Here is a 13,167-nt window from a genome sequence, read left to right as displayed (position 1 = left end):
AAAAGGCTCTGTATGGCTTGAAGCAGGTTAGCTGCTGTTGGCAACGACGCTTGAACGAGCAACTACTAAAGCTTGGTGTCAAATCAACATCCAGAGATTCAAGCATCTGTGTAACGGGTGCAGATGCTGATCATTATGTTGATGACATTTTAGTTTTGTCATAGAACTTGACAGAAATTGCTGAGGGATGCAAATTTTCACAAAAGTCGTTTGACGTCTAAAAACCTAGAAGACAAAGTACTGTCTTAGGATCGAGTTTTCTCTAAATGAATCGAGTATCACCTTGAAATAGAAGGGTTACGTTCTGAACATCTTAGTTTGCTTTCAAATATCTGATTTCAAGTCCATGGCCACATCAACTGAAGCTGGAGTTAAACTGTCAAGATCAAGTACGTGGTCCGAGGATGGTGAGAGAGCTCCTCTACAGACAGCTGATAGGTACTCTTATGTACCTATCAACTGCATCCAGACATCTCTCCTGCAGTGAGTGTGTTAAGCCAATAAAAGGATTCTTCTGGAAAAGAACACTGGCAAGCAGCAAAAAGGGTACTGAGGCACCTGAAGGGTTCTTCTGATGTGGGAATCAATTTTGGAAGTAATATAAGTAATTTAACTGGATATGTAGATGCCGATTAAGCTGCATGCATCAACGATAACAGATCATGCACTGGCTTTGCCTTTACAATGTAGGCGAAGTCATATCTTGGGAATCCAGAAAACAACGGAGAGTAGCACTGTCCTCAACGAAGGCCGAATATATGGCATTGGGTGCAGCTTCAAGAGGCAACGCACTTGCAACGACTAGCAAGGGAGACAGGCATTAACAGCGTGTATAATAACACTGGCGCTCAGAAACATGCTGGAAATCATGTTTTCCACTCTCGGACTAAGCACACTGATGTGAGACATCATTCTGTATGAGAGGTTCTTTCGCCTGGGGACACTCTTCTCGAATACTTGTCGACTGAGATGCCTGCAAACATTAATCAAAGGACTAATGAAGGATAAGCACTGGATGTCTGGGTGTCAGAAGATTGAAACGTTGAAGCTGGTTCAGCCTTCCAGAAGGGGAGTTAAAAATATATATATATTTTGACATGACTGGCTGAGCCATTATCAAGCAGTACCACCTACAACACTATGTTTTTCCATTCTGACACATCATGATTATAATCTCCATGTTTATCGTTCACTGTATCCATCAGCAATTTACTTCTGTAACAAAATATAGTTAGTCTAGTATAAACCGTGCTGAACTTAAATCATTACTTCAGCCCGGTTGACAAGACTTTCACACACACGTAACGACTGTCATTTGTTTACACGCTCCCGGCCTTCTCAGGAAGGATGTTGTCAAGCGGTGCTCAGCTGCCAACCTCTGTACTAAGGAACTAATGAGTAAGTCGTGCTTTGATAGCTGGTAGTGGTGATTATTGTTACATTATAGACCATAGGTCTGGAGTGGTTCTTGCCATGTGGACGATCAGGATAGGATCTGGATCAGACCTGTGATATAGGGACAAGCAACGTTACATTTTCTTGTGCTTTTATTGTGCTGGTGTTGGTACCATGATTAACATTGTCTATGGGAACGACATCACATGCCACTACATCGGCCAATAGGAATGCAAATAGCTACTTCAGAAATGAAAATGGCGTGTAATACTCTTCATTAGGTTATCTATATATTAAAAAAATTGATGAAAACTAAAGTCAGTCAGTACGGCCATTCTATCCGGTCGATTTCCTTCATTTTTTTTAAAAACTGAAAGGTATTCATGCACAGATTTGTCATCAGGCACTATAAATCACTTAACTTTCGCCTTCCTTAAATTAATTGATTTTTTCAATTTTTTGTCTCTTTGAAGCTATCATATCTTTGGCTCTAATTGAGGTACGGAGTTCGTTTTGACCTAAGAACACTCAGTGGATCAAGATTTTTCATTTCAGCTCTTAATTATTCAAACTGGTTGATTCTGAGGAAAGTTATGAGTGCACATTCAATTTGACGTCCCATTTCTTCAACATTTTTTTCTCATTGAAGCAATTAAATCTTTCATTCTAATTGAGGTACGCAGTTCGTTTTGGTCTAAAAACACTCAGTGGATCAAGTGCTTTCTTTTGAGGTAATAACTAGTATCTGCGCACATTTTAGCGATAGATTTGTGTACGGGTTTGAGGAGTAAGGAGGGAGAACTTCCAGTTCCGTTAGCACTGCCAACTGAATGGAAATTAAATCTGAACTGAATCGATAATATGATCGATCGATATGAATTTTCTGAACCTTTGTTATTTTAAGCCAACAACTGTGTCACACACACATTATATAACATTTCTCGATGCGAATCTTATTCCTAGAGTGAATTCTATAGTTTGGCTTTGCTGTGTTAATAACAACAGTACTAGTACGTAAAGTGTACGCCAGATGTCGCACAGTGATTCATAGTATGTGTTTCAAAGATTGCCAGTACGAATCTCGAAGATTGCCGAGGTCGACCGCTTCAGCACTAGGGTGTAAATCTATCGCTAAAAAGTGCGCAGATAGTACTTAAATTGCTAGATTCTGAGAAAAGTTATGAGTACATTTGTCTCCATGACGAAGATCTTTCAAGGACTTTTCAACAATTCAGTGCGTAGTGTTGTTCCAAGGAACGTTTAATTCAATTTCTTTGTGTGATGTATTTTCAAGTGTTTTGTTGACATAATATTACAATCTATTACCGCAGCAGATCATGTGCTTTATTTCATTAAATCGGAACTTTGCAAATACATCCGTGAGGATAGTAACGAACAACACCATACACTGCGGGCGGAGCCAGCGGGAAACTGCTAGTAAAAGTAAATTTGCTTCTTGGGGCGGGATGGTGGATTCCTGGACATTGCAATGGACACATCTCTCCTGAGACGCTCTCCAAGTAAAATTTCATTAATTTCCACTTACTTGTAACATTAGAAATATGATGTCGACCAGGCTGAATTAATACCAAACTTAAGTTATTACTTTCCAAAACACTGTGCTTTGTCAACATTAACACCATTCAGAATACAATGTGGAGTAATCCAGTAGGCAGGACAACGACTTTTATGTGCTGAACTGCAACTTGAACCTTTAACTGTTTCAAGTCAAAGTTATTTTTATTTTTATTATTGCTATTACACAATCTTTCCCCAGATTGGCAGGGATTTCTCTAGCGACTGCAAATAGCTCAATACTGAGAACCCTGTTTTTAGGCATGCTACTTTCATGCCTCCCCAACTTTGTGCAGTAGTGAAATATCATACTAACCTCTGGAGAACCAAACGATGGTCCCCACTTCACCAAATATTCTTTTTCATGACTTAGTTTATACTTTCAACACAAGGCATTTTCTATCACATGAAATTCTTGTGATATAAACCAATATATTTTTCCTTATTCTGATATTTCCAGTCCACCAAGCACTTAATTAAATGACTAATCTACTGTTTAACTACTCATTCCCATTAGTGTTTAGTTTGATCCTCATATGGAACAGCTGCTCAAGGTTTGATCCCTACCCTACAACAAAGTTAGTTGATTATTGATCTACAAGATCAACATCATAAGGTTAGATTAGTGTGCTGTTGTCCGACTCGTTGGCTGAATGGTCAGCGTACTGGCCTTCGGTTCAGAGGGTCCTGGGTTCGATTCCCGGCCGGGTCGGGGATTTTAACCTTCATTGGTTAATTCCAATGGCCCGGGGGCTGGGTGTTTGTGCTGTCCCCAACATCCCTGCAACTCACACACCACACATAACACTATCCTCCATCACAATAATACGCAGTTACCTACACATGGCAGATGCCGCACACCCTCATCGGAGGGTCTGCCTTACAAGGGCTGCACTCGGCTAGAAATAGCCACACGAAATTAAGTGTGCTGTTTATTTAGTGTGATTTTCCAGAACAGTTCCAGAACTTAGCACCAACTTGAAGTCTTGTGATATTCAAACACACAAATTATAATTAGTAGAGCCCGATTTCCATGCACTATCAAATCTCAAAATATGCATGCATTCATGCACTATCATATAGCAAAACATGCACGATAAACTGGAAATATGCACAATCAAAATTCACTTCCTTTTGAAACATTTGTACAACAACTAATTTCTCCAAATTGCCTTGATTTAAGCTCGTCCATTTATCTGTCAGCACATCCTTGAGCACAGAAGTTCTACGTCACAAAAAGTGAGGTCAAATTGTACGTCTTTTACATTTTCACTACAATACGTCTTATATAATCTTGACGAATCAAAATCAGGATTTGAACGGATCACTTTTTCCAACTTATATCTAGCTGCCGCAGTTATACTTCTCCGTGGAATGATGGCAGACACATTTGTATCTCCTCAATAACTGGCATTGATTGCCTGCTGCGATAACAAAGTGACTAGTGACAGTTCCCGGTAGGAAAATCCAGGATAAGAACGGAAGAGGGTTCTGCGCAAAACCAGCTGCTAGCTCAGTAACGCGGCGTCACAGAAATGCGATACAAGTTTTATTTTGTTCGTCTAACACAGACGAAAGAATGAGCCGTCAATGAGTAATGCACAATTTATGGTTCGATTTATAACAATGTATAACTGGGACAATTTAGTCCCAAAAATTACACAGATCGACGTGGGGCCTTCCGGCTTACGTCAATGTTTACTCAAGCAGCAGATAAGAACGCATTTGGTTAACTGGATTATGTACTAATTCTGGTTGTCATGTAGGATGCCAGGAATACATTCTCTCAGTTTCTCAGTAATAGACATTCTGTATAACGTGGAAAAAAGGCCCCAAATTCTGTAAACCAACATTCCTAAAAGGCACTATCATGCAAGTTAGCATTATATATGCACCAAAGTCACAAGAAAAGTCATATTATGCAATATTAAATGTCCAAATATTCACTATTAAATCCAAAATCTTCAAAATATGCATTATGCCTAAAAAGGCCAAAACATGCAAACATGCACGGAAAAGAACGGTTATTTGGAATCGTAAAACCATAAAACGAATATTTGCGAAGTTTGAGAATTGTAACCAGCTTATTTAAAAACATGCATTTGCATGGAAATCCGGGCTCTAGCGTTTTACATAAATAATTTTATAAAAAATATTCAATTTAAATTCAAAAATGCCCTACGAGTCTTTTACTGTTCTGCTTTAACTGGTCACAAATTCCATACTCTATGCAAATTAAAATACCAGCCATTAAATGCACATTTATTTTACATTTATAAACCCACAATTATAAAATCACAAATAATTAGGGATTATACTGTTCCATTAGGGACAAATATTACAGTGACATTTCGTAGATATGCTCTACATAACCCAAGCAGCCAAAACAGCATCAAAACAAAATGCCAGTACAAAGTAACTGAAGTCATAAGATTATAATAATAATAATAATAATAATAATAATAATAATAATAATAAAGTCCAGAGTACTTATGTAGCCTAGGCCTACACAAAAAATGTCTAGTAAGAAAATAATTGTTTAACAAAACTTTCCTTTACATACACAACAGAAGATTGCAACAAGTAAGGGGTGTTCTGTCAGTTCACCGCATACAAGCAACAGTCTATAAATATAATTCTCAACCTGTGTTGACAATGTTGCATTAAGGGAAGGTAGATTAATCAGCCAGCCAATATCAGACTTATTCAATCATAAATAGAAGGCAATAAATTAATAGCAAAAAATGTATTCTAGGACTGTTCCACGAGAGTTATTTATTTTACTTGCAAAATGCATGGAAACAAAATCAGATGCTGCTGATTGTCGGAAGACCCATACAAGTGCCTGCAGTCCTCGCTGTCTGAATCTTGTTTCCTTGCATGTGAAGACAAACTCTTGCATAACATAAATCATGTACAGTATGGAAGCTCCATACCTTAACTTAATAATGCTTCACTGTATAATAATTTTTAATATTCTGTCTTCCAGTTGTCTGTCATAAATCCTAAGCTAAATTTTACCAATGACACAAAATTCAACACTAATATGACATACCGTACAACTCTTTGCATTGAGGAAATTTAGTGTGTTTGTCAACAATTCTGCTGACCATTTGCATGTTAACAAATAAAATATATGTAGCTACAAACTAACAATGTTGTCACTCACCGAAAATATTCGCTCCGAGCCGCCAAGATGACTTTATGTCCATGAAACCGCTGTCCATCAACAGTAAGGATAACATCACTGTACTCGTCATTCAGATACAATGCCCCAATATGTTCAGACAGAAAATTTATATGATCAATTTCTCCATTTGGTGCATTAGGTCCAAGATGATGGTGACTGCTCATTGTTACTTCTCTTCACACTGAAATAAAGGCTTCAGAATTTGTTCTGAAAATAAAACAAAAAGAACAGGCCCTATAAACAGTGCCACTAAAGAAAATGTGGAACATGACCAACGATTTACACAACGCAGAAAATTATTAAATATGGCTAAAATCATAACTAGCCATTCGCGTAAGTAAAAACCACAGTAAAATAAAAACACCGCTTAAAACACAGGCGCAGCATGATATTATGACAGCACAATTGCTGCCCCGTAGGAGGACGGGTTATGACAATATTCTACAGACACAATCGAACTAAAAGTTGATTGAACGAAATTTAGTTTCTAGAAGATTCGTCGGCACTATAAGAACGTTGCTTTAGCTACATGTCCATAACTACTACGTAAATACAGTAATTATACCTCAAAGTTGACAGATAAACTCATCGGAAGGAAACATTCGCCATGGCTATTATTGAACAGCACACTGAGCGCGTTCTGAATTACATGAATGAAAGCGTAAAGCAGCTGCATGACATAAACGAAGCACACACTCTTTCTACAAAGAAACTCTATACAAAATTCAGAGAATAAAATACATTCTGACCACAATCGTATCAAAACTCTAGGAACGCCTCTAGACTGTTCTAAACTCAGGTTGGGCGAACTTAGAACAGTCCAATACAAGTGTTGAACATTTTGAGAATCGTGGACTAACATGTCTGTTAGTATTCTAGCTAAATTGTGACTATTGTGGCAATTTCTGCAGGTGTGCTTGGTGTCCGGCCGTTGCCTACGAGATATACAAGGCCGGGACATAGCTATCGCTGTGTTCACGGTTTAACCGCTAGATGTCAAGTTTCCGTTCTGTTCTTGGCGGACTTTAACATTGTGATATGCGGAGTAATTGTGATGCTGTGTTGATTTTGTGCAATTTATTGTGAATATTGTTTCTGTCGGTGAGTGTCTGTGAGGTTGATAAGAAGGTACACTGTTGTGTACTCTCTGTATTATGTATGACACTAAAAAGCATGAAAATTGACGTTCCATAGTTTCCCTTCCGAGTGCGCTTTAAGGGAGAAATGGAAGCAAGCTATTTCTTGGCAAGGTGAAATACCAGGATTTATTTAAGTTCCTAGCAATTCTTCTCATAAAACAGATTTCAGTGTAAGCACATCCGTCAAAGTTCCTTCTGTTTACATTGTATATCCTTTTCACAAACAATAAAATGTCAAACGCAGGAAGCGTCCAGCTCCCAAAAATGATGTATTGCCATCAAAATTTAGTAAAAGTCCCGATTCAGATAACGATGAACATACCATATCTTCAAGCGTCAGCCACAAACGAAAAAGGAAATCAAGTCTCGTTCCTATATCAAGGTAAGGCTACAAGTATCTCGGTTAAATCTATAAATATACAGATGAGAAAATTAAATACCAGATTATAGAAAACAATCTGTAAATTGTGAAGTAGGATACGGGTAATGAAATCAGAAAAAAAAGTTTTAAGGTATCTGAACTTGACAAAGAAGCAAACCAAATTGAAATGAATGCTAAAATTTGTCATTTAAAGGCTTTATTCCTGGTAGAACAAATTTAATGTTCTTCTCCTTTCTTCATCCGTTTGCCCTCCAGGGTCGGTTTTCCCCTCGGACTCAAGGAGGAATCTCACGTCTACCGCCTCAAGGGCAGTGTCCTGGAGCGTGAAACTTTGGGTTGGTGGATACAACTGAGTAGGATGACCAGTACCTCGCCCAGGCGGCCTCACCTGCTATGTCAAACAAGGGGCTTGTGGGGGATGGGAAGATTGGAAAGGATAGGCAGGGAAGAGGGAAGGAAACGGCCGTGGTCTTAAGTTAGGTACCATCCCGGCATTTGCCTGCAGGAGAAGTGGGAAACCACGGAAAACCACTTCAAGGATGGCTGAGGTGGAAATCGAACCCACCTCTACTCAGTTGACCTCCCGAAGCTGAGTAGACCCCTTTCCAGCCCTCGTACCACTTTTCAAACTTCGTGACAGGGTCGGGAATCGAACCCGGACCTCCGGGGAGGACAGCTAATCACACTAACCACTACACCACAGAGGCGGACACAAATTTAATTTTACGGGAAGAAAAAAAAAGACAAATACGGTGAAACGACGCTAAATATTTGCGTCCTCTGTCTTAGGAAAGCACTTACCAGTTACAGATTTCTGTGATCCTCGCACTGCCTAACTCTACCGTATCAGAAGACGCTAAAAAATTACACAGGATTTTCTAATCGCGGAACGGGCATAACATCGCTCACCAAGGTCACCAAATAGCGGCTTCAATACGAATGTCAAAATATCAGATGTGCGGAGGAAAAGAATGGATCGCTGATAATTGGTGAAAGGGCGATTAAACCCAATGTTATTTATGACCGCATCTCGATCCGTTTATCGGATACTCTGAGGCAAGAAATCGGTGTGAAGTGACAAACTCGCTATCAGATTTCCTTGCTTCTTTCGTGAATTACTTATTTCGTTTAAGCATAGTGTAAGAAATACGTTGTAGAAAATAAGTTAAACAATTGCTCTTGGTCTATCTCCTATCTCATGTCTATTTGCTGCCTTCAGAAATTACTATTTTTAATGAATTTTTATAGTTTTCCATATTGGAATGTATTGCAATGAGCGGGCGAGACAGCTCAGTAAAGAGAACTCTAGTGGCGGTAGTCGGAAGTATCTCGAGGCCGAGTCTAGCGTGCAGTATTTCCCGGCCTTGAATATCTCGTAGGCAACGGTCCGGCGCACACCCGGTATAGAGAGTTGGGGACAAAACATGACGACCTCAGTTCTTGGAAGCGACCTGGAAGCCAGCTGTAAATCCCACCCTGCACCCTGCTGAGTTAATGAGCTCCATGTGATCCTTGCTTGGTGTGGAGAGGTTGCCAAATCACTCTCTTCAGTCTTGACTCTTTCTTCATGCCGAGTGCAGTGCACTGACCTAGTGAGCATTATTAATAGTACGATATGAAATAACTAATATTTGTAATATTTATAACTTATCAGTTTAGCGCAAGAGCAGTAATATGTCGGTATTCTTCCGGTCGAGGGTAAATAAAGAATCACGGTGTAACGAAGCGGAATTAAATCAGCTGCCTGGACCTTCTTCTTCTTCTTCACCAAGAACTCCAACTCAACGTGACAAAATGTGATTGGCAGAGGTGTTAAATTATGAAAACAAACTGTGGTTTGGTGAAGAACATTAAAAATTTCTTACGAGGGGTTTTAGGAAATGGCGGTGTTATAACTGGTAAAAATTCAAATAATTTAGCATCGGAAGCGACAAGAATCTGTGTTACTAAGGTAAAGTGAAGATACTACGACGCTTAGAATGACCATCTGAAATAGTTATGGATAATGCCTCCTACCACAGCCGTGTATTTAACGCTAAACCCAATCAATCCTGGAAAAAAAGATCGAATCCTTCAATATATGATCGATACAAATATTCCTGTCCCTCATCCTGTTCGTATAATACAAGTACTCCTCGAAATTATTTTGGAGAACACGCCTATTGGAGAAAGAAAGAAAGAAGTATGTTGTAGACCAATTGGCAGCCAGTTATGGACAGTCTTGCGCATACCGCCATAGCACTATATTTTAATCCCATTGAGATGCTGCGGGCGGAGATAAAAAGGAGGACCGCATCACACAATCTAGGAAAGAAACCATTGGAATAAATTATTCAATCACTGAGGGAAGCCTGTATGCTCGTGACACCTGAAAAGTGGAGAAATTACATCAGTCACGTGGAGAAAATAGAAAATAGCTACAAGAACATTCAGTCCATTTTTGACAATGAGAAGATTTGTATACAACTAACAAAATCTTCTGGTTCTGGGGAGGAAGACGACGACGACGAGGATTAAGGTAAAATTTTAATACGAAGAAATTTAATGGATTCATGGTTAATATTTATGTACCGGTATATGATGATACTGGATTTAAAACGTTAAACTAGTAGTATTTCTTGTAATATTTTCTGTCCATGGAATTGCTTGTTGTACTCTTGTAGTAGTAGTAGTACTAGTAGTAGTAGTGTATTTATATTTTAACTTTACTTTATTATCACACTAATGTAAGTGACCATTGCCACCTGTTCCCAGGAGCGTTGTATTTGTTAATAATAATAATAATAATAATAATAATAATAATAATAATAATAATAATAATAATAATAATAATAACTAGCTTTTCTGGGGACCCATACGTCAAATTAAATATATTTTCCCTTTAACAAATATTTAAGGAACCCCCATGGCACTACAGCCCTTGAAGTGCCTTGGCCTACCAAGCGACCGCTGCTCAACCCGAAGGCCTGCAGATTACGAGGTGTCGTGTGGTCAGCACGACGTATCCTCTCGGCGTTATTCTTGGCTTTCTAGACCGGGGCCACTAGCTCACCGCCAGATAGCTCCTCAATTGTAATCACGTAGGCTGAGTGTACCTCGAACCAGCCCTCAGGTCCAGGTAAAAATCCCTGACCTGGCCGGGAATCGAATCCGGGGCCTCCGGGTGAGAGGCAGGCACGCTACCCCTACACAACGGGGTCGGAAAATATTTATGGATAATGGGTAAAGTAAAATAAAGTAAATAAAAAACAATAATCCAACCTATTTGAAAATTTTTATGGTTTGCAAAACACTGTAAAGTGGGAGTTAACGCCTTAAATATTATTGATTTTCCTTAACAATCAGAGGCTACCGTCTGGGCCACGGACGAGCCAATAATTATACTAATCATGAATAGTTAATAATAATTCAGTAGTCTCTTCATTCAGTATGAATACAATATTATTTTCAACCGAGATCCATACCTGCAGTCGCTTAAGTGCGGCCAGTATCCAGTATTCGGGAGATAGTGGGTTCGAGCCCCACTGTCGGCAGCCCTGAAGATGGTTTTCCGTGGTTTCCCATTTTCACACCAGGCAAATGCCGGGGCTGTACCTTAATAAAGGCCACGGCCGCTCCCCTCCAATTCCTAGGCTTTTCCTACCTCATCATCGCCGTAAGACATATCTGTGTCGGTGCGACGTAAAGCAAATAGCAAAAAAAAAAGTAACACTCTGTTGTAGAAAAATAATGAACTAACATATAGTACGGGCTCCGTAATTCCAGGTGGACAGTAACAAGACTATCTCGAATAGAAAAGTACGGCTTTACGAACATACACGAAAACGCCTGTGAACAAAAAATGTACCTATGTTAAACATTACAGTACAACAGTTTAGAAAACAAAAACATACAGATTGCCTTACACTAAAAGAAATGTTAAACTTTCTTTTGTAAATTAACAAAACACTCAAGGCAACCTTCTTAAGTTAAATGTTAACTTATAGTTCCTATTTCAGTAATGATGAATATAAAACAAGTATTTTATTGAATATTTATACGTGATGATGATGATGACGACGACGACTGCGATGATGATGATGATGATGATGATGATGATGATGATGATGATGATGATGATGATGATGATTGCTGTCTTAATGTCATCGCCCCTTAAAAACGCAAAGTGTCCTCTGTTTTAACTCGTAGTGAATAAGAAACAAAATATAAATTGCTCGAAGCCTTTCCCGATAGATTCGTGAAGGGCGACCCGTGTTCTGTTCTGCCACACGATACACTAGCAGCATATCATGGTATTCGTGGTATTCATATACTGGGAGTATTCAAATACTACTACTGATGCTACTACTACGAAGTAACTCGCGTACTAGTACGGACGATAATTCGCATCTCTGACAGCTGTTATTCAGGTCAAGGTCAGACAGACCGGTTTCATGTAGGGGCGGGAACCCATCCAGTCATATCCCCGTCGCTAAGAACAGCAGACAACCGAACCGGCACGTGACGGGTCTAGTGCTTTTGTCGAACTGCTTACGTGGAATATTCTTCCACAGTGCGATTTCAATATCATGGTCTTTTGGGAGTCCAACTCGCCGTATGCAGAAACATCTCGTGTTGACGTGTACGTAAATAAAGTTTATAACGTCAACGAAAGAATGCATGGGATAGGATTTCCAAGTGAGTAGTATCGGAATTGAAATGCCAAAACACATCAAACGTTTTACTTCATACCAGTAAGGGACATGTTATAAACAAAAATTAATTAAACGTACCTTCCTTTCGTGCTTCCAACCGAAAAGAACATGTTTAAATGTAAATGAAAGCCTTCTAGCTTACTGCTGATTTTGCAGTGCCTATTAAACGTATCAAAATAAACGTTGCCATGCTGAGTGGCTCAGACGGTTCAAGCACTGGTTTCATGAACTTAGCAGGCTCGATCATGGCTCAGTCCGCTGGTATTTGAAGGTGCTCAAATACGACCGCTTCTGATCGGTAGATTTACAGGCACGTTAAAGAGTACCTGTGGGCAAAATTCCGACACCGCGCGTCTCCATTGGCACGTAAAGATTTATTATTATTATTATTATTATTATTATTATTATGATTATTATTATTATTACTGGGCGAGTTGGCCGTGCGATTAGGAGCGCGCAGCTGTCAGCTTGCATCCGTCGAAAAGCCACTAACAATATTATTATAAAAACTGTGTTAGTCTATTATTACTAACTATTATGAATATAAAAGTTAATCGTCCCACTCAAACTTCGTAGCTCGTAATCTGTCAGAAAACACTAAAGAAAAGAGTGAACTTTTAACAGGTCCGAATTATTATTAATATTATAATTGCAGACATGTCTCCGAAATTACCGAAACATGTACTTACAAATTGTTTTACGTCTCACCGACACAAATAGGTTTTAGGGCGACGATGGGAGAAAAAAGGGATACAAGTGGGAAGGAAGCGTTCGAAGTCTAATAAAGGTACA

At 39.2% G+C, this 13,167-nt stretch overlaps 1 protein-coding gene across 4 annotated transcripts in view; it reads right to left on the bottom strand.

Moving 5' to 3' along the window:
• Nucleotides 1-6,867, bottom strand: part of BTBD9 (BTB (POZ) domain containing 9) — a 154,987-nt gene extending 148,120 nt beyond the window's left edge. For 2 of the 4 annotated variants that reach the window (XM_067155401.2, XM_067155402.2), the window contains exons 1-2: nt 6,726-6,867; nt 6,140-6,367 (exon numbers count right to left, since the gene is read on the bottom strand). In XM_067155401.2, the coding sequence (XP_067011502.2) occupies nt 6,140-6,324 (185 nt within the window). In that variant the 5' untranslated portion in view covers nt 6,325-6,367; nt 6,726-6,867. The remainder of the gene's footprint in view (nt 1-6,139; nt 6,368-6,725) is intronic. The other 2 variants (XM_067155399.2, XM_067155400.2) reach the window with 1 other exon arrangement.
• Between the last annotated feature and the right edge of the window lie 6,300 nt (nt 6,868-13,167).

Source organism: Anabrus simplex, chromosome 11 (assembly GCF_040414725.1).
Source record: "Anabrus simplex isolate iqAnaSimp1 chromosome 11, ASM4041472v1, whole genome shotgun sequence".
In the NCBI taxonomy this organism is placed as follows: domain Eukaryota; kingdom Metazoa; phylum Arthropoda; class Insecta; order Orthoptera; family Tettigoniidae; genus Anabrus; species Anabrus simplex.
The sequence above is the reverse complement of the archived record's forward strand: the minus strand, read 5'-3'. Positions and strand labels throughout refer to the sequence as shown.